General features: G+C 43.4%; 1 protein-coding gene across 15 annotated transcripts in view; it reads right to left on the bottom strand.

Annotated features, from left to right (window-relative positions):
* The window catches only part of LOC110976225 (cGMP-dependent 3',5'-cyclic phosphodiesterase-like), a 131,456-nt gene that overhangs the window by 61,129 nt on the left and 47,791 nt on the right, over nucleotides 1-22,536 (bottom strand). For 12 of the 15 annotated variants that reach the window (XM_087133854.1, XM_087133850.1, XM_087133852.1 and 9 more), the window contains 3 exons: nucleotides 22,398-22,501; nucleotides 18,706-18,815; nucleotides 9,726-9,781 (listed from right to left, as the gene is read on the bottom strand). In XM_087133854.1, coding sequence (XP_086989980.1) covers nucleotides 9,726-9,781; nucleotides 18,706-18,815; nucleotides 22,398-22,501 — 270 coding nt within the window. Of the gene's footprint in view, nucleotides 1-1,104; nucleotides 1,222-7,519; nucleotides 7,985-9,725; nucleotides 9,782-10,372; nucleotides 11,148-18,705; nucleotides 18,816-22,397; nucleotides 22,502-22,536 lie in introns of those variants that run through there. The other 3 variants (XM_087133855.1, XM_087133856.1, XM_087133857.1) reach the window with 3 other exon arrangements.

The raw sequence follows: 22,536 nt of genomic DNA, 5'->3' as shown, positions 1-22,536 counted from the left end.
GGGATGGAAAGAGAAAGACGGAAACGATGAATAAATCGCATTGCTCTTACTGTGGAAATAGTACCATTCACACTGTCCACCTTTGCGTTTAAGGAGAATCTTGACTAACTTGGGAAAACATACTCAAACTTCTGGTTCACCTTTGAAAATCTACTATTTTTATTTTGGGGGGGGTTGACCTTTTTCAATCCACTGTTGTGATGTCTCATCATAACATTTGGGGTTCAAATCTCTCCAATGTATTAATGAGCTGTACATGTAGGAAATCTTGTGAAACACTAGACAGAACTCAATTGGTATTATCGAGACCACATAAAGGAATGAATTTGAGAGATTTTTTTCCAAGCACTGTGAACTCTTTGTGCTCAATGGCAATGCACATGCTTGGGGAAATTTGCACTGGCAATGGCTCTAGCAAGAAAGATGAGAGAAAGCAGCAAACGCCAAATTCTGTTAAGAATGACATCTACATCTCCAGAGTCACGGTCCATTTCCTTCGAAAGAAAAGAAGGAGAAAGTGCGCCAAGAAGTGCATGTGCAGTAGGAGACAAGGGAGGACAGTTTCAAGAATAAATAAATTGGTTCAACATCTTTTTAAAAACGTAAACATGCATTTAAATGTCAGCTTAGAGAGCATGTTGGGCCAAGTGCCACAGTCTGACGTCTGCACAACCTTTTGCATTTACACAAATCAAAATATTTGTGTAGATAGAAGAAATTCTTGTTGATGCTTTGCGGGAGAGAAATGATTTAACACCCTCTCCCCCCCCCCACACTGGCGAGGGTGTTGATGGATAGCTGTCGTGAGGCGTCTGTTCGCTCCAGCCCTGGTAAGACATCATAATAGAGGCTAGAAGGTTAACGATGATGCATTCCCTATAGGCAAACAGACTGCCACTACTCTTAAAGTGCTACCATTCACGTAAATGACGCAACCCGGCAACAAAACCAATTGGAGATTTCACCGTTCTCCCCTCTCCTATCGCCACTAGCATGTATTTCCGTGGAGCCAACAGGATGGGTATATCCCATAATTCCTTTCACGTTGGGACTGCTCGCTGAGTGCCCGCCTCTAATGACACCAATTAGGGTGGATCTCCTTACCTAACGACACAATCCCTTATTATCCGAGCTCGCAAATTCTATTCCCCGGGTCCTCCACTCCAGAGGGAACGGACCAGTTTGCTAAATCCCAGCGAATTGGGTTACCCGCTGACGGGTGCTTAAGCTTCACGCTCACATCTCCCCAAGTGGTCGTTAGTCTGAATGCACAAGTGTCATGCCCACACTGTAGAGCATGCCTGTTTAAAAAAAATTCTTCTGAGCATTGCAGGCTGGCCTGGCCATTACTAATGAAGGAGTGGAGGGCAAGGAATGGGGGGGGGTTAGCCGAGCCCGCGGCTCACACAGGTCTCCTGCAACACGCTATTCATCAGAATGGGGAGAAGCAATCATCTGTCGGCAGCGACTGCAGCTGAAGCTTTAATATGCAATCGCACGCCTGTCCACTTCGCCAGGAAAAGCCTAGTGCCCATTTATGAAATAAATCCATCAAATGTTTAAAGTAATTAAAAGCCCAGTTCTTCATATTTCTCTCTGCCTAAACCACCCCCACTCCTTCCCTTGTACGGTAAACAACTACTTATATGAAACTGATATACAGTCTTATATATGAAGGAGGACAGAGCGCTGGGTCCAGGGAGCAAATTGACTTGAGGGTGTTTGCTCTAATCATCAGCACACTTGGGGATATATTTACAGCTGCAGACGCCCCCCCCACGCTCAGACAACATTTAGTGAATTTATTACATTGTCTTGGCGCAGTGACATTCAACACTGTATGACGTTAAAGTTATCCCCTCCCAAGCGGGTAGACGAACACAGGAAGTTAGAGAGGACTAACAAGCCTGGAGGGAGGGGTACACAATAAAATATATTAAAAAAAAATTTTTTTTAAAGCAGGTCAGAAAAGACAGCGGGAATAAAGGGAAATCAAAGTGGTTTGAGGGAATGGAATCGGGAACAAATAAAAGAGGCTGAATCAACAGAGGAACAGAAGCAGACAAGTTTGGAATGTTCATGTAAAAAAATGATGAAGGCTACATGTATCAATGGGGGCCTATACATGTACTTCAAGTTTTAAAGTATCATCCACTGAATCTTTACTAATGCAGCTTATATGTAGAATTTCTGCTCATGTCACATTCATATTTTTGCCCACCATGAAAGGATGGCAGGCCGTCGGGACAAAAACAAAAGAACACTTCACTGAGCATTATTCATTCAGTTTTACACATGGGAAAAAAAACTTGTTCCCGGAGTAGCTTACGACTTGAGAGGTGATCAAAGCATAAGAGAAGCTTTCTGCTTGCATTACAGGTGCACAATTAAAAATATTTCATTTTCCAAGTTTTGTGAGACGTACAGTCTGAGAGATTCACAATATGAGCTCAGAGCGACAGTTGTTTGAGCTTGGGCAAAGCTGCAAAAACACGTACACGTAAATTGCCTAATACAAGGAAAAGTTCACACGGACACGCAAAACTTTCAAAACTGCAAAAAAGCCCCCCAGTCTGCTATTCAAGCGACTTTCCTTTCGCATACACATATACGTAAGTAAATCAAACACAGCTTCAAGGGTGGACACATGTAGGCAAGTTTACACCGTCCCGCCGCACGTACGCTTTATGTACATGTACGCAGGGTAAATTGACAAAGTCGAGGAAAGGGAGAGACTGTGCATTGTTGATGTTGATTGTCCCATCACACAGACAGGTGGCTGGGGCCAATCAATAGCCGGTGTAGCTATATCCACAGGTGATGCCGATGCGGGGCAATCTCCCCACTCCTGCTAGCGAGATTTCACCCGAACCAATATGCAGCATTTTGGCACACAAAGAACTGCCAATGATCTTATGACAGTGAGGATACACTTGAAGTAATCATATACCAGCAAATTCAGCTGCTTGCAGATGGCAGGAATATATTTTCTTCGTGGGAAAAAAAATTTTCGGGCCATGTATTAAACATAAATGACAGAATTTTGTTTTTCATAAAAAAGTCTTCTGAATGTACGTTGAAACCTTACTAATGAGCCTGAGGGAACCAGTTGGCATGGAAATTAAGCACAGTTTTAATGCAGAGATGAGAAATACTGTAAGTACAAGCATAAAGCCTGTTGAATTACTTTTAACATTTGCAAGAAAACACTCAGAACTGCCAAGAGCTCTTACACACAACTTATTAAGTGTCTAAGCGATGCATTTTTTTTTCAAACCGCTACAGCTGAAAATGCAAATTTGTGTTTGAATTAACCTTATTTTTAAATCCTATTTTCAAGTCTTGTTTTGCTATTTTAAAACATACATGTATATCCTATAGAGTTCTTTTTTTTTTTGTTTCATTATATTAATGCCAACTTCTACATTACAAAACCGGTAATGCTGTTTTAGGGAGAAAACCTCAATGTTGCATTGATTTGTGCACAAAAAAAACCCGAAGTTTACAAATTTTGTCATTTTTCTTTCTTTGGTCATATATCACTGTACATATACATGTAATGTCATTTTTTACAATATCATTATAGGAAAACTCATCACTTTCATGTATGATGAACACAAGGACGGAACTACTTAGTTGCGATGTACAAGAGGATGACGCGCATGGTTCAGTGAAAACATTTCCTCTTGATGGTCTCAAGATGGGCCACTTGCTCCCTTATTACTGTTGATTAAACCTGTGGAGGTTGGAGGTGGGAGGAGATGGAGAGGAATTTACGAAGGGTTCAAAATGTAGGGTTTCACACACAGCCAACAAGGTACATCTACCGGGTATGAATCTCTCCAAAGTGGCTGATGATGATGATGGGAATCTTGCACTTTTTTTCTTTAAGTGCAAAATCGCACACCTTAGCCAAGCATGGATAATTAAATCTCTCTCTGAAAAAATCCAGAATTTTTAAGCCAAAAATCCAGACAAATCACACCCCTGAACTTGACGTGCCAGTACACGTACAAATTGGTGTTAAAAACTCAGCTATTTGATTGATCAAAACAGTGATCAAAAGGGAACTGATCAATCAATAATGATAAACTTACACACTTCCTACACATAAAGCTGAATCCAACCCCACTGAGAACAGCCAACTGAACCATCTGAATGCACTCTACTCATCATGCCGTGCCCTACACGCACCACAGCACGCCAGCCGATTGCCACCAGACGGAATAGCCAAGCAAGATGTGGTCCCTACGGATCTCCTCAAGCTATGCGACTCATTGCCTCTTTGCTCTTGCCTCGCCAACCACGCAACCCTGAGGGGACAGCGGGACAGGACAATCAATGGCATCCTCATGCTACGAAAATGACAGGATGCAGCAAGTTGCGGGGCCGGGGGGGGCTTATTGGTCCAATAGTTTGTCATCCGTGATGTCCTTTTGGTTCTGCCACTCTCCTTTTCTTTCTCCGATCACATTCTCATTTCTGTCTCTCAATTCTCCATTAGAAAAAAAAAAAAAGAATGAATTTTTTAATCCACGAAGAATGCGTCTCCCTCAAGGCTTGACAGGAACAATAAACAACACATCTGTAAACATTCTCATCAAGGACATGCACTCTTTTATAAAGGAAAGTGCAGAGAACTGTACTGGTATAAATTCACTCAAAGTTTTATGTACGTTGCCGTGTTTGGGAATTTTTGTTCTGTCCTTTTCAAGAATTTTCTTGGAATTCTACTAAATGAACAAGACTCGGCAAATTACCCCCAAAAAATGGTTAACCCCTTTGCGCCGGGATGTGGATGGAGCCGGCGTAAAAATTGAGATCCTCAGCACGCTTTTCAGCTATTATTCTCGGCCCACGCTCGAGCGAACACGGTGAAAGAAGGCAGACCCTGGCTCTTGTATATATGGTAATTGGTCTTTGTGCGTAGCCCAGAAATGAAAAGACCGAATTTGCATCATAATCACCAGCTTCACAATAGTCCCCACTTTGAAAAGAGGCAACAGGAATGTGAAAGCTTGAGTAGAGCTGCATGCCAACGAACAGTCAGCCTTTTCACCGTGTAATTCAAAGCGTGCAGAGCACGCAGGGCCACAAACCAAGAATCTGCTGTTTGGCAGGTGGCCTTCATGGCCAAGCGAGGCTGGAATTCTTGGAGTCGGCTTTCGGGAAGAAATTCCCATCGTCAAGGGGTTAAGCGAGCACAATGTACCGGTATATCTCCAGTTCATGTATACAGCGTACATCAGAGAAAATAACACATATGGAGAAGGCATAGGGTAACAATCAACACAAATACTGCATATAAGTGCATACTGTGTCTATAGCTATATTATGATGTGGCTCTACTGTCACTACTGGTCATGGACAAAATTGTTGGGACACCTGTCAATAGCCATATCCTTTCCAGGTCCCCTACTCCCCCGGTCCATGTTGTCATCTGGAGCTGGAGCGCAGACCACGCAGCGAGACCCCGCACTGAGAGGGGGGTGGGGTGACCGACGAGATTTGGTGAGGATTGTCTGAATTGGTTCAAAGGTGTGTATGCACATATACCATGTCATTTTGCATGTGCTTTCTAGCATTGTTCTTAGAAAACATCAAATGGCGGCTGGCGGTTGAAGGGAAGGTATATTTTGGACAAATTGTACATGTGCAAGTGAAATAAAAAGGAAGAAAAATATTAATTTTGTATTATGCATGTCTGATCACAACTATGTGGTAGGAGTAAGTTCGTCGTATACAATGCACCATGGCATTTTGTCCCATAACTGTCCAAAATTGATGCATTTTTGAATTTGAAAGGCCCATTCTGGTACAGAAATAACTTACAATCCTGTGGGATTTTTCTCATTTCGTAATTCCGTTATTGGCTTGAAAAAAATGCAACGATGATTCATCAAAAGCCCCAAAAGAAAGTTGGAGACTCAAATTCTTTACTGATGTGTTGTGACGCACCGTTGTTACTGTGCCATGTATACATGTACATCATGAGCGCCCCGTTTTTGAGGGCATGTTTAACGGTACATGCTCTGGTCGGTGAAGGTGAAGAAATACAATCATGACAATCTTGTCTTTGAGCAGCATAGATAATTCATAAATATTTCTATGCACTATTGGCTAAATATCCCTAATACGTCAGCCTGCTGCCATTGTTAGTTAACAAAGGTGAAATCTGGAGTCCTTTATTCTATTGTCCTATTGACCGTATCCAAGGACAGAACGTCAGCAGGACCTTTCCCCATACAAATAATACCAGTAGGCACGTATGTAAAACTCAGACTGGACAAAATTGTTGGGACGCACGTCAATAGCCATACTCTTTCTAGGTCTCCCACTCCCTCTCCCCCGTCCATGTTGTCATCTGGAGCTGGAGCACAGACCGCACTAGTGAGACCCAACACTGAGAGGGAGCCTGGGGGTGGGGTGCCCATCAAGATTTGACCAGGATTGTAGCTACATGTGCTGTCCGTGTACACGGGAAACAAACTCAAGTCTCTACCGTGACAATCTGCTCGACACACTGCTTACCCCATGTACGTGTATGCCAATCGTGAATAAACCTGGCAACTGCGCTACAAATTGGAATACAAATAAGCCGGGGCACAGAGACGATTTGCGCAGTGCTCACTAAATAAGTAGGTCGGGAGGGGGGGTTGAGTCCTGTCCACACCCACTGTACAGGTAGCTTGTGAAATTTTTCCACGATGTCTCTGAAACCAGCTGTCCTGAAATTCCTTGGACTGTGAACACATGCCCTCTTAAAACCAACAAATCTCCTCTGAATGGTGGGGACTGGCACAGTTTTTCACACCAATTGTTAGCAGTACTTGCACTTTATTTTTACAAGACATTCAGGAGAGCTCATTTCATCTTTTCGTTTTCCTGATAGGGATCTATTTACAGGTCCAACTGAGCTGTCACCTGAGCTTGAGCTCCCAGAAAGGCCATCAATCATTCACTGTCACAACGAATACATCTGGCCTTTGGTCAGTGCACTGCTGCCACTATTTACAGTGGACATTTTATGTCGGCAATATCTCATGGCCTGCTCTTAAACGCACATGTCCGCAATGGGCAAAATTTAGCACCAAAGATGAAAAGTTTATGTTCATTTTGAAGCTCTGTTTGCAAAACAAATTCTTTTTAATTTCATATCAGTCTGCATTTAAACAGAGGATTCCTTTTTAGAAGTTTTGATTTTTTTAACTGGATAACAAGGAACGCAAAATTTTGCCTTGGGAGTTTCAGTAATAAGTTTACAAGCGTCCAGACAACATAAAGCCTGAGTGAAGTGCAGGCCATTTTCATTCACTTCATGATCGATGCAGCAAGTGATCCAGGAGTAAAAAAGGCAAAAGTTAATTGTTCATGTTACAAGGAATGTAAATATTGGTCAAATGCAGGAAACTCCTACAAACTGAATGTCGGCATTTTGATCCTGACAGAATCTCAGAGGCCTCTGCTGTGATCAAGTATCATATTGAATACCCCAATGTTCACAAGCCTGAGCTTTTACCTTCAGTTTTGGTACGCTAACATCAGTCCGAATCCTCCTCCGCCATCAGAGATGCAGTGGAGATTGGTTCATCACACTTTACACAGCCTGCTCATTTCCCTTGAATTCCAAGTCTCTGTGTGCGGAAGATGCCTTTTTTTCCCTCCCCAATGCAAAAAAGAGCAGCTGCTGAATGCTCGCGAGGGGGCCGCTCCGTCCAGGCGGTGGTACTGCTGTCGTTCGCTGCACTTTTTCTTCTTTCGAATGCTCCACTTACAATGCGGGGAGTACAGATGACACTGACTTATGAGTATTCCTCGTCACTGCTCGCTGTCTATTGCAAGGCCTGAAATCATGGGGCACAGCCTAGGACGAGCATGTACAGAGTGTGCACCGGAATGGGTGCACAAAAAAATCATCCCCCAATTCAGCCAGGCGACTGGAATCGTTTCTAATGATGCTCATTCAACGTCTGCAAGGAGGAAAATTGGACGTGTGATCCACGCTCTGCCCCGAAGGCCCCGACTTTTCTTTAGTCAGGCGAGTGCACTCCAGAGCGGAGAGAGCGACAGAGAGTTAAAAAGCTCCGTTGGTCGGAAATGTTATTTTCCACTCAAGAGATTTTCGCCAGCGAGGATGAAAAAAAAAAAAAAGTCCAAGAACGGGAGGTAATCTTTTTTGCAGTGAGTGTGGAGGAGCTCTCTTCAGTGGGGTCCTCGCATGTCTCTGCCTGCTGCCAAGCCTCTTCAGTCGATACTGAGGTCTTCATCACTGACGCCCATGGGCAAGTCAGCGATTGATTCCCCACCATTTGGGCAATTTGTCACCGGGTGCTGAAAAAAAACCCACAATCACCTCACCGCTCTTTGACAGGGGGGGTTGGACAATGGCATTTCATGACAGTAGGAAAGGCCGGGACATCATCAGCTGGAGAATGATGAGTGCATTGCATTGCAGTAAGGAAATGTTAAACACATTCTGCTGACGAACGGGTAAATTGAGGGAACACGAAAGACCCCCCCTCCCGACTAACACCAGGGGGAAATCGAGGATGCGATGCGAAATGAAGATGGGCACTTCCCTTTAGGGCCGCAGTCCCAAAGTGGTCTTCCAACAAGCCTGAGGGCCAAAACCAAAGATGACGAGAAGAGCTGGACAAACACGGCTTGCAGAAACACTTGATTGCCCGCCTGGGAAAACTTTACTTCGTTTGTTTTAATTACTCACTAATGCATGAGTCAATTGACCGCATGCATGCATTCAATAATCCAGCACAAAGCTTGAGGCAAATCCATGCAATCGCACTTTCCCTTTGACTACCCTTGTGCCTATGTGAAAGCCACACGTACACTGGCCCACACACAAATTCAGCAGCAGTATCATTTTCAGGCAGAGAAGCATTCCAAGGGGGGGGTTTCAATCACACACAGTGCACAATGTCACTGACCACACTGCAAACAACTGGGGTGTTAAATTTAACACCCCCCCCCGGTTATCAGAGGACAACACCAACACTTTTCACGGGTGTTGAAAAACAAAACAAATTTTGGTGTTATTTGGTGTAACACCCTCCAGTACATTGTAACACTTATAGGTGTGCAAAGTAACATCATCGGTGTCAAAGTAACACCCTATGGTGTGGTCATCTGATAACACCAAAAAGTGCTGATTTTAACACCAGAGTTTTTACAGTGCAGGGTGTGCGTACCTGGGGCATACATTCACAAGGAAGTGGATGAATAACAGAATGGAACTCTTACGTATGATCCGGCCAAGTTGCCATTTTCAGCATATTTCTCGATTAAGCATACTCGTGCACGCAGTGCATTGATGATTTTTCTCATGATATTTGTGTCACTTTAAAAGAAAATGCACTCTCAGGTTAAAAGCAACAAAAAAACCTCTGCACTGTCACCCGACTGTGATGGCACACACAATTACATAACAATGAGAGTGGACATAATAAGGGACTGTGCTTATCAAGCCACGCGAAGCCAAAATGCACTGATGTCATTGGGATGGAAACATCTTTGAAATCCTGACAACTGTTGGGCTTGAACACTCATGCTACGAGTGAAATACATGTACATACATACACACATGTACCGATACATTTAAGCTGGCCCTGCCTGCAGTAAAATACCACACAAGGCAATTCGCTCCATTTCCTGACCACAACTGCTCCTATGTATCCTCAGATAAAAACTAAAAGCAACCTTGTACTCACCGCAATAATGCCCACCAGCCTGGCGTTGTCTGACCCTAGCACAGGGATGCAAGCAACTGTGGACCAAAGCAGATGAAAAAGAATGGCTTAAAAAGAGTTGTTATATGTTCAGCTGAAAACTGAATTGAAACTTGTCCTGAAAACGACAACATGTTCAAAGAAATGGGTTTTAATTTTGTCCCCATTTTACAAACTGCTAGATCTTGAGAATACCATCATACAGAGCGATCAGTGCAATTACTTTAAACAGCCTTGAGAAAAAAATTCAAGGATTGTACTGATTTCCTCACTCCGTGCAGGCAAACCAGCAAAGAAATTTCAGATTTTGAGTTTTTTCCCTACAACTGCTTTGAGAAGAAATCCTTGTCAAAATCAGCTCCAGGAGAATAAAATTGAGCATTTATATTAAACCAGACAATACTGTACAAATACATGTAAATATTGCATCTCTGCAGCACACTTATAAATATAAATAGTGAGCTTAGAGGCAGATGTTGACAGATCTAGCCAATTGGAGCAAATTTGCCCAGATTCGTTCAATTAAAAACTGCTCGTCCCCGGGACAATATGTAAATTCCTCTTCGCAATCATCCCTCGTGCAATGGGTTCAACAGCTGCGGGCCTCGTGAGAATCATCGGTCCCTCACCAGCAAAATATCCGGATCCACTCCTCACGATTAAAAACACTCCCAGACAATCCGCTGGAAATCCACGGGTCACGTCCAGGAATGCCTCCTTTGAAAAAAAAAAAAACAGCCAAAGAGCGGTGACAAGAGGAAAACAGGGCAGAGAATGGACTGCTCTGGATTACGATTCAGGAGGCCTGGCGGTGGCTCGGCATTCCTGGCTCTATTCTCCGGGCTCAGCACAGCAAGCTATTCACGAATCGTGACTACACAAGCCTCATCCGGTGAGCGTGCAACACCCTGGCTCGGGCCTGGATTTCCCGTGTGGATAGCCCTTTATTGTGTGGCAGTCACAAAAACGCCGATTGATGTGTGTCCTCCTGACTCGACCATCAGCGCTGATCTAGGCCCTTAAGTGATGCCATTTCTGACACTCCGATTCTCATCATTACAGCCACTTTTTTTTCTCCCCTCCTACTCCTACTGTCCACAGCGCTGTTGGCTTACAGGACGACTGCACGCACACGCTGAACGCAGCGCACACACACATACATGTACACACACACAAAATCTCCAGGAATATTTGAACACGACCGTTCCCCGGGTTTTTGAACTTTAAACTAAGCAGCCATTGGAAGCACTTTATAACAAAATCATTTCTCTCTCTGCGCTCGCCTCTATTCGATACACAAATTAAAGATCCGTGAAGCAGCCAAATTGGATTAGTGGCGGCGATGATTGGATTAAGGCAGCATGGTGGGTCCAGGGAACATGTGTGCCGTGTCCCGCTTCTGCGGTCTCAGATGTCTGGGCCGCTGCATCAACGCCGGTAATTTCTCACCCCCTTCTTCGCCGACGACGGTGGTGGGCGGTTTGGCAAATGCCGAGAAACGGGTCAGAGCCTTGTGAGCGACAACCAACATCCGCCGCCACACCACTCCTCTTGCAAGGGCAAATTCCCCTCCCCCCAACTCTTTTATGGAGACAATAATTTCATAACTGCCAGGGTTTCCAGGCGTTACTTGCAATAAACCATCATCAGCAGATATCCCAGGGCTGCAGGCAATATATATGTGTATGATGAAGGATCCATGGATAAATGGGCTGAAAATTAAAGCAGTACACTCTAACCCAAATCACTGTGCCACAAATTGTGTTATCCCACTTTTCTATAAAAACAAATGGCACTACAAACGGGATGACCTTGTGAACCAAATACATGTATACTCCGATATGCTGACTGAAATGCTATTCAAAATTTTCAGTTTAACAACTCCATCATAAAAATGGGCCACTTTGTAAAATTGTGGATTACACAAAGATAAGAGTAGTGTTGGAGTGTTGCAGTGTTGGAGTGTAAGTTACTGTTGATACTCTGGATGAAAGTGGCCAGTCTGCCCAACAGTAGGCTGCAGATGCATTGTTTTCAAGCAATACTGGAAGATATGTAACGGTCTCAGTCCTAGAAATCAATAGACCGAACTGTAACGGTACATTTCACAGTATGCTTGGAATGTATATACCATTTGCACAGACATGCACAGCACAAATTTGAAGAGAAATATGATGCAACTACTGCATTTGTTTTCTTGAATCTCCTTTTCAGCTGTGCGGTCAACACCTTTGAAGACACGGTGGGTCTCTTTTTGATACTGGCCCTCTTCAAAAGGCAAGCAGAAAACCAGCAGTCCGCTGCCGGGTGTTTAAATTAGGTCAGATTGCGCATGTAGCGCGTTCTGGGTGAAAATATTAAAAAAAAAAAAAAGGACAGTGATGGGGAAAGCTTTGAGGAAAATTCCCGACCCGTCTGGAGTTTGTTTTGCTGAGATTTTTTTTTCCAGAGGCAGCTGTATTGATAGCGCTATTCAGGTGAATGAGGCCGGAAGCCGAGGCAAAGACAGACACAGAGAGAAAGCTGATGATGAATGTGTTGGGAAACAAAAAAAAAGAATGGGGGGTGGGGAACGAATGCGTGATCAGTACGGGGGGTACTGACAATCAAGATGGGGAGGGGAGGTCTGAGAGGTGGAGCGCAGAAATCAAGCACTCGTGGGCATGGGCGTAAATTGGGGGGGGGAGGAGAAGAGGTTAAAAGGAGGAATTTCCATGCGACCTGAGATTTTTTAGATTTGTATTTCAATTGTGATAGCACTCATAAGCAGTAAAGAAACAAAACAGAGAAACAACTGGAATCAAAAGTATAGGGTAATCTGCTGAAGCGAGGCAAAAGTTGCACACCAGTGCTCAGAGGAAAAGAACATCAAGAGCGTGAAGTCAGAATCCAGCTTAGAGAGCTTTCCACAGCTGGGCTTTGACAGAAGAGGAAGGGAGAAAAACATTCAACCCAAGGTTTTCTGGAGGGAGGTCTGTTAAAATGAACAAATGACGTCACTGGGTAGCAAATATGATTACCTTATTGTTTCATCAAGGCACATTTTTGTCTTTTCAAAATTTCATACAAACCAGGGCGACGTGGAAACGAATCAGTTCTGGGCAGAGTAGAGGATTCATGTGCTTGTAATCTGGGGCAGGGGTGGGAAAGAGGAACCATCCACTTAGAAGGGCTGAGTGGTACATTTAGAAGAAGCGGAGTTTCACTGTCTCCTTCCCCTCTTGGGAAGGAGGAGCAAGACAAATTTACAAACCATAAGAGCGTGAGATTAGGCCATACCCGGACCTCTCGACAAACACAGACAAAATGGCTCATGAATGAAACATGGCTGATCAAAATGCATGGCCAGTCTATTTTTTTTTTTTTTCCCTGCATGTTTGAACTGCCCTCCCCAAAGTTAATAATACGATTCTTGCACGAGCGTCGCTGTCCGATCGATCTGCAGTAGCTACGGTGTTTGCCTTGGTTGGAGACTGTCCTTTTTCCTTGGTGGCAAAGAACAACTCGTGCAATAATAACAGGCCATGACAAAGGTGACACGTACAGTATACATTTTCTGGCTGTCAACTTTTCCGGGAGTCCCGGAATTTTCTTTCTTTTTGAATATATTAATGCTAATGCGGGTAGAGTCCCCAAGAGTGTTCTGCCTTTCTCCTTTTGCTCTCTCTCTCGTCCGAGTATTTTCAGGGCACCTGGCTTCATAATTGAGCTCACAGAAGAGGGATGTAAAAATATTGACATACTCTCAGGGCCAGACAGTTGGCAAGAATTTCCAGATGCATTCTTGTTTTTCGAATTTGTCAATCGTGCCTGTTAATCGTGAATGGTGTGGGGCTTAGTCGGGGTACTATTTCACAATTGACATTTTAATGTATGGTATTAATGTACATTGGGTCATATTTTCTCAACAGCATGACCTTTTGACTTGTAACAATATTCAGCTGCCCATTAGGCAATAATGCTTCATTGCAGCTGAATTATCACTACATGCATTGTTTCCATAACTGTGAAGAAGTGTAACAGGAACATCTCTGTTCCTTTTTATCACTTTAAAAAAATTCAAAGAACATGAATACATGCATTAATCACATACAGAAAGCCAAAAATGTCCCAGTATAATAATTTTAAATTTTGTGGATTTTTGCCCAGCCTGACGTGCATTTTAATGCTGTATACTCAGTGTATGCCCCTGAGAGCTTGTGAAAAAAACACAAGCGTACTCGCGTGGGACTCGAACCCACGACCTCCTGCTTACTAGTACAGACATCGTAACCCCTCGACCACCGAGTTTGTCGGTGTTGGCTGGCTGGTTCGAGTCAGATGTAGCGGCAGGTACTGTGAACAACTATTTCAAAGATGGATTTACGCCGGGGAGATGTTCACAGTACCCGCTGCTACATCTGACTCGAACCAGCTAGCTGACACCGACAAGCTCGGCAGTCGAGTGGTTAACACGTCTGCACTAGTAAGCTGGAGGTCGTGGGTTCGAGTCCCACCCTAGTACGCTTGTGGTTTTTCACAAGCTCTCGGGGGCATACGCCGAGTATACAGTGTTAAAATACACGTCGGGCAAGGCAAAAATCCAAAAATTAATTTACATCTCCCCGGCACAAATCCATTTTTGAAATATTAATTTTTGATGGATACATATGATGTAATATGAACGTAACATCACATCCAAACTGTGATTAAAAAAATTTATAAAAACAAGTACAAGTCAACAGATGCCAGATATGTATTGTAATATATTAATAGTTTCCCTTATTTACTCATCAAAAGCCACATCACTAGTGTCATTCCCTCCAATAATAATTGACAGTTTTCTTTATTATTATTTTACTTTGAGTATTGGAAATGGCATTGGCATGTGAGTATGAATCAGAGGCCAGTTCCCACAAAATGAGCCTTGGTGTTTCATTTAGCACTAAGAGTTTTACTCTGTTCTTCATTTTGACATGAATCAGTTTTCACAGAGCTACTCAAATTATGTGGTTGAAATAACAACCATTCCACCTTAGTTTTATTGTGCAACATTATGAAATTTCTTCCAAGACTTGTATTACTCAAAAAGTGCACAGACGACGACATGCAATTCTTGCTGTTAGATTGGGTCACATACATGTAACTTTTTTTTTCAGACACGAGAATGTGAATGTAACATGCATGTATCTGTATCAAGAGGTCTTTGGCAGCACATCTGGATCGGTTGTTGGGTGTTGAGATGAAGAGGGGGGGTGCAACCGAGCCAAAGCCTTGTTTAATTTCCCAAGTCTGTTAATGTTTACAGGACGGAGCCAATTAGAAACACAAAGTGTCAGGCGGCTCGTGTAATCAATACATCAACCATGCTGATACTGGCAGAGAGATCGTGCATGAGAGACGGCCTGGATTTCCGGCGGTCACATGTACCATCTTCTTGTGAAAATGAATTCATCTCACACACTTTAAGTAGTAGTAGAAATTAGGGTATAGTACAAAGTCATGCATTAATTTAGCCAAGGGTCTAAGAAAATGCTAACTGCATTCAAACAATCTCTTGATCGTTTCTGTCAGTCAGTGTCTGCCAGTGTACGTGTACCAGTTGGTGAACCTTTCATTAGTGAACAAACCCTCACGATACATGTATCCACACTCATCAAATCAAGTACAGTGTACATCTGGGTCACTTGGTTTATTTTGCTGCTTCGTTCATTTGTCCAATTTTAATTGCTATCATGCGCGTGCAGATTTCAATGGAGAGTGCAGTTTCCAAGCGCAGTATATATGTCGGTGCTGAAAATGGAAATTGGTCGTGATGCAGACGTATACGTGCATCACATTCAGCTAAGCACGCGCTAAGATGGTAAGAAATGGTCACGCTCATCTCTTGTTCCCCTTACTGACATTCAGGTTGTCCAGGCAGGAGAGCATGTTCAATCTTTCAACTGCAGTGGGGTTCCTACATGTACTTCCCTCATATCTAATATCCATGGGCTATTATAAATTCACCTGTTGGTCCCCACATTGAAACTGGGGATTTGAAAGTCATCAATATGTTTTTGGAGGTACTATGTGTATGTATGTTTACACTGAATGTAAACAGAATGTTTCTCATTTTTTTTTAATCCAACATGAAATAAGATTGGTGAAACTTAAACATGTTTGTAAAAAGGCCAAGCTTGGCAACTTCTTCTTAAGCACAACGTGGATGCATACGGCTTGGCATGCTACCAGGCTGTTTCTCTGGGTGGGCGAACACTATCCTCTTTCTTTGTAATTTGACTTGTGATGAACTTAAACACAATACACCTTGAAGTTTAGCCTACTTATTTCTCTTATACTTTTTTGAAGTTGATAGGCTGTACAGCGTGAATGAAAGGTGGCGGTTATTGCTTGCAAGAGCTGACTGTCAAACTTACATACACACTGGTATGTTATTTGTCAAGCAGAGTGTACACCAGGCTATGCAATGAAAAACCCATTTTTGAACTGACAAAGACGTTAAAACCAGACAAGAAAGATACAGCGTACATCTCTAATCTAGTCTCAGTTTTTATAACCGGCTGTGTGCATATGTATATGGTCCATCTTGTGCCCTTACAGGAGAACCACTAGCTTCGATTCAACGATGCATGTACCTATGCTGACCATACAATTCCTGACATTCGAGAAAGGAAACGTACACAGTAACGCAGATGTACTATGAAGAAGTACACGTCAGTCCCCAAACATCATTGGCCAACACAACAAAGCAAAGTTCAATGATTAGCTGTACAAGGAGGTCATCCTGGATGCAAAGGGAGATGCCAAGAAGGATGGGTCAGATCAGGGGGACGCCACACGGACAAGACGAAACTGCGACACTGACACTACAGCAGTTCCTCCTGGATCACCAATTCAATTAGTGGTGATCGAATCAGGATTTTAGTCAGTGAGCCGGGATATTGTGTACATGTAGTTGAAGACTCGCGGGCAGGAAGGCAAAGAAGTTAGGTCTGTGGCAATACAGTGGTCAAACGTGGAGGTGGGAAGGACAGGGGTGTGAGGAGGACAAGTTAAGGCTTCGGATTTGTGGCAGGGGTGGGCCAATGTGAAATGTCTCCATTCCCACAAACAATTAGCTGTTTGAGCCTGGCATGACTCTACTGAGTCGTATACATGTACGTGTACTGGTCCTGCCCAGGAAGCAAAGATGGCAAATACATCATGGACAAATTATTATTGCGCACCTGCAAGAATCCTGAAGTTCAGTGCCTGTACCTTGCAGCTGCTCATTTATAACTCTGATGAATATAGCCTTGGAATATACGCAAGAGTACTAGTCAGGACATACATGCAGTGGTAGGTTCTGACTGTAACAATAATTTCCACCCTTCCTTCCTTCAATGTACATTTAATGAAATACATGCAGCAATTACTGTGCTCGTACATGTATGTACATATACATAGCACTGTTTGCATGCCGTATCAACACAGGAAGAAATATCTGAAAGAACAAATACATCGACTTCGTTGACAGTGACGTAGGCCCACTTAACCAAACAGCAACCGAAATATACAGCAGTGAAATGAGAAATACTGAATTGCAATGAAGTCCCGAGCAGCAATGCATCGATAGTATCTACCTGGCTCAGCCAGCCATGGCCGGCCCGAGGGCCCAGCAGACAAAAACCGCCCCCCCCCCGATATTCGACTGATAGGAAAGCCCTTGTCCCGACGACTCGCCGCGGTAACCAATTGCACGCGGACTCTGATCGCAATCGCCAAGGCAATTCCTCGCCAATTAAAAATGGAAGGTTCACAAAAGCAGTGCAGGGTACAGGAGGAAAAAATTGGGGCTGGGAGGGAGGGGGGGGAGGAAGACGGGAAGGATAATTTAGAGAAGCTGTTGGGAATATCAGAACCAACGGGAGTGGAGAAGTATTGAGTAGGATGTAATTAAGACGAGCGAGATAGAATCACAGCAGGGAATGCTGGGAACCGAGAGAGAGGAGGTCCTCATGAGGCATACTTGAGAGTGTAAAGATAAACCATGACCAGGGGCCATTGCTCCTCCATTGAGGAACACATGGTAAATAGATGCAGTCTCTCTGGATTCCAGACAAAAATAAAGCGCAAGCACCCAACGTAATTGGAGACTGAACCAGGTATCTGGTTGAGATTTTGCAAGTGTAACCAGAGAGCAAACTTTTGGGGCAAACTGCAAATAAATTGCCCTTATTTTTTTGGAAAAGACAACTGTTGGGGACGGGAAATGCAAGAAAGATGAGGTTTCCTGTAGTTTATAAATGAGCAGAACAGTGCTCAATAAACTGACCTTAAGTCTGCTTCAGTGCTTACCCCACTCACAACAGGTGTCAGAGTGACTCCTGCTCCACCCAACAAATTGGAAGAAATGGATATTCTGTCCTGTCCATCTCTTGGATCACCAAACCAGACAAAAGTCATTTGATGTTACTGCTTCCGGACACTCATTGCTACATATCAAAGTAGCCAGATCACCAAGACAAATTGACACTTGAGAAACATTGAAAAGGGTTGACCCAATCTTTCAATTGGCAAAAGTTTTTTAGGGGAGATTACTCAGAAAATGGATCAACACAAAATGAGTAGATTTTTAACTTGATCAGCAATCACAAAATGGCAATATCCAATGCATTCGTTTCAAATCCTTCGGCCAATGAGGATCAATTTTTTTTGTTCAGAGCAAAACATTTATCCACTTTGATTTACTTCAATTAACAGAGTTTAATTTCAGGCCGTCTAGAAATGACAGCTACTGTATACAGACTGTTGAACGTTAGCAAGTTTTAGCAAGGACTGCTGACAATTCAGAATGCAGATCTGGATAGCTCAGCAAACATCCGAAGCGGACATCTCATCCACCCACGTGCTTCAGGAGGAAGACACATTTTTCTACTTGAGAGTTGTTTTAGGAGAGGGAGAAAAATACAAAATATGGAGCTTCGCAGTTTCAGCCTACCTGTTCTGTTTTCCGGGAGCGTGGGCGATGCACTGGGTAGCAGGCCACAGAGAGGATCCTCAATGTCTAACGCCTTGGCGACAATTAGATGCTGCTCTTCAGCACATTTCCTGTAGGAAGAAAAGGACCCCAAAAAAGGGAATCAGGAGAGTACAACAGTCACGCATGGGAACGTGCAGGGCACATGTACACGTGTGCACTTCCTGCAAATCGTGAAAAGAATGCCCCTGAGAGAGAACGCCCCAGTACTCCTCAAACCAGTTCCTTCTTTGCTCTGCACCGGATGCAATTGATCCTGAGCAGAGACACAGCTTATGAAATTCACATGAAGAAACTGTGTGATTCCGGTGTTATTAAAAATTTAACTACGAATAAGGGTGACTCGTACATGTAGCTAGGCTGCAGCGAGAGGCACACTAGACTTCCTGTGAGGACGAGATCCTCTGTACACATTACGATCGCATTCCGTCGTCATCAAGGAGGGCATCAATATCACAGCAGAATGTGAAATCATAACAGGCGGGGAAAACTAATAGTTTTAGACAAACACTGAAAGTGAACGGCCTAGAAGCGTGAGTAACTGTCTTGGAATGGGACTGACGTCCGTCAATATTTTACTGGTGATAACTGTGTATGATAATGAGGAGCTGCATACTGATCTGTTCTTACAGGTCAGGTGTCTAAATGAAACTCCTGCACTGATCATACTGAAAGCATCTCCCAAATAAATTTTTCTTGAGGAAAACAATGGCCCAGTCTTTTAGCGTTGCACAGTCTATCAAAATAGTCCGTTAACTTTGGGCTGGCAACGTTTGAAGGACAACATTTATCCAATGACTCAGTGTATGAAATCCAAGAATACTCCTCTTATCGAGCTAAAAGAAAACACTTGGCCTTAAAACTACTGCCCACTAGCAACCTCAAGTGCATGTAACGTGTCCCCTCAGCTGACTGTCCTTGCATTACCTATGCAAACACGCTCTTTGTTGCTCTTGCATCGTTTGTCCCGACTAAAGTGGATGCTTTAGCGGGTGCTTCTGGTCATTTATTGTGGGAGGGGGGTTGGCCTCGAGGTGTAGGGATTGGTCAATTCGAGGAGGGGAAACGGGTCAACGCTGGACAATCGGGCAGGTTCTGATGGAGAGGTTCTGTGAATGAATTCCACTTGATAGGAAAAGGCAAGCATTGCGGTACATATTCAATGAGGACGTAAGCAAACGTCCAGCATGTATTTGCTCTTTGCACAGGCACGGAAAGCCTTGAACTAGCAGCTTTACATAAAAAAATATAGCTGGTTCAGTAAACTGGGAACAACTAAACCGGCCATATTCAATTGTGTGAAACTGCCAGTTCGAGGATCTCCATGCTTATAGCAGCAGCATATAGCGTACAAAAAGCGAATAGCTTTGATCTAACTAATTGGCTAGTTAACCTAAAAAACATCAAGACTTGCCATGTACAATTCGACACTGGAGCACTTGTATAATTTGAAACAATGTCGCAAGAGTTTTGTAGATGAGAAATTCGATGAATGCCTAAAAATGGACATAATCCTATCTCAGAATGACTTCTTGGAAACCCAAGTGTGTGATCATATACTTAATTGGGTCAGGCAATCTTGGAAACCACTCTCTAAGTTGGAGGTAATTCTGGTGCACCGTTTCTCTGAACCAGAGCAACGCCATTAGGCACTCAGGGCAAGAATTCATCAAACTAATGCTTATCATAGATGCAAAAAAAAAGAAAAAAAAACCAACACTCTGACACGGTGCTTACGTTCCGTTTTCTGTTTTATGCCCACAGGGTGAATGCCAGCCTTTTTTCTCAGAATTACGGGCTTTTGGACCCAGATTTCGCTAATGAAAATACTGTTGAATAAAATGAGTTTGAGTTATCTCTCCTTGATGTTTTAAAGAAAAAAGGGAAGAAAATTGAAACTGTGACACACTGTAGCTGTCCTCTTAGGACAGCTACAGAAAGCTGCGAGATGTAATGCCTCATGAGATTGCAAATGACGTGACATTTACAACCACTGCAGAGAAAACAACAGTAATCCTTGAATTTTTCTATTGCGTTCTAGCACATGACCTGAGTTAATGAATCACATGATTTGTGGCTTTAGATCTCACCTAATACTTGGAATTTAATAATGGCAAATAAAAAAGGTGAACTAATAAAGTTCAAATGAAATGGACATTTGCACAGATCCACTGGCATTTGGTTTAAAAAATGAAACAGGATTTATTACGATTCACTAAAATGAAAACTTTGTAAAGCATTCTATAAGTCCAGCATATAAGAAAAACACAAAGGGTGTAAAAGTACAAGAAGGAAACTACTGTCAGAAGTACATTTGGGTGCAGCTTTATTGGCTTTGGACATAATTTCATAATTCACTCCTCTGCGACAGATTCAATTAGGCCTTGTATAATTTATGAGTTCATTATTTGTCAGAGAGTTTGTAATTTATTGGCATCCCCTGGTGGGCCGCAGTGAATGGACATTGGTACTGCCTGTCCGCCTGGAGAACTTAAATTAAGGCCTTGTATTTATGAAGGGAAACTCTGTGATAAATACGATCTTTGATTGCTTCAGGGTCCAGCGGGATTGTTTGCTATCGCACCGTGGTCAGACGAGGACAAGGGGAGCATCTGCACATTCCTTTTTAATAAACAAAGCACTGACGTCATTAATCACAAAAAAAAAGGTTCAGGTTTTTCTTTCAATGAAATGACAGTGCAGCCAGACCATGCAAAAATGTTATGACTACTCTTACACAATAAAGAGGGAGGCAACGGGCCGTGGTTTTTAACTCCCCTTCCCCAAACGTCGAGACGGCAATGCCAGACTCATCAGCTAGATAATCACCCGCTCCTTCCGAAAACAAGCGGCCACAAATTAAATCTGGGAGAGAGCTTGCTGGCGCATGATACAACGAATGCTAATCCGGGGGGAGGGAGGGAGGAATGAATTATTTGCACAGAAACAATTGGGAGGGGGGAAAGGAGACTTGTGGTTCTTAAGAGAGCTCCGGCAACCCTGATGGGAATTGGAGCCCGGGTAGTTTGGCTGGCTTTGTCATTTGACCTATACCCATTGGTGTGGATGACCTCTGTTGTAAAAAAAAATTAATGAGACCAGAGATCGCTGTACTCTATCTCCAAGCATTCCATCACACCCTCCTGTACCATTATCAGACGGCTCCCCAATCAGACTTGGTCAGCTGGGGTGAAGCACTCGTGGCAAGACAAGAGCAGGTCATCCCCTCTGATGAGATTCTGTGCGTCGAAATTCCTTGATGAGAATCAACGGGGTTGACAAATGACGAGCTACTGGTTCCCTTGATCATTCAGGTCTTCGCGGGTAAAAAGGTGAATTCACGTCATACGTCAATAAATATTTTATCGCACGGTGGCCCCTGTCAATTCGCACTGAAATTATTCAAAGAATCTGCATTTCAAATGTGAAGACTTCTCCTGATTTTTTTGATAGGCTTCAGTATGAAATCTCCAACAAGCATGTGCTTGTATATGTACACCTAGGTTGTGCAAGCTACCGTAAGATTGAAAATACACGGGGCACTGGCCAGTCAAAATCATAGGTGATTTGTGTAAAAGGCAGTGTGCATAGGTGAATATTTTTGGTCCTACACGGACCCACTCGGTTGAGTTTACTGGGGTCCTCATACCTACCCTGCAAGGCCTGACTTGGGTAGCGTGTGTACCACACCAGCTAGGCCATCCTGACTAACCAATGTTCCAGTAGCAATGTCCGACAGGTATACCACCAAGTCTTCCTGTGAAAAGAGCGAGAGAGACAGATCCCAAGAAA

Source organism: Acanthaster planci, linkage group LG02 (genome assembly GCF_054643075.1).
Source record: "Acanthaster planci isolate LZ-2023a linkage group LG02, COTS_SCS, whole genome shotgun sequence".
Taxonomy (NCBI): domain Eukaryota; kingdom Metazoa; phylum Echinodermata; class Asteroidea; order Valvatida; family Acanthasteridae; genus Acanthaster; species Acanthaster planci.
This window is presented reverse-complemented; position numbering and strand designations above follow the sequence as displayed.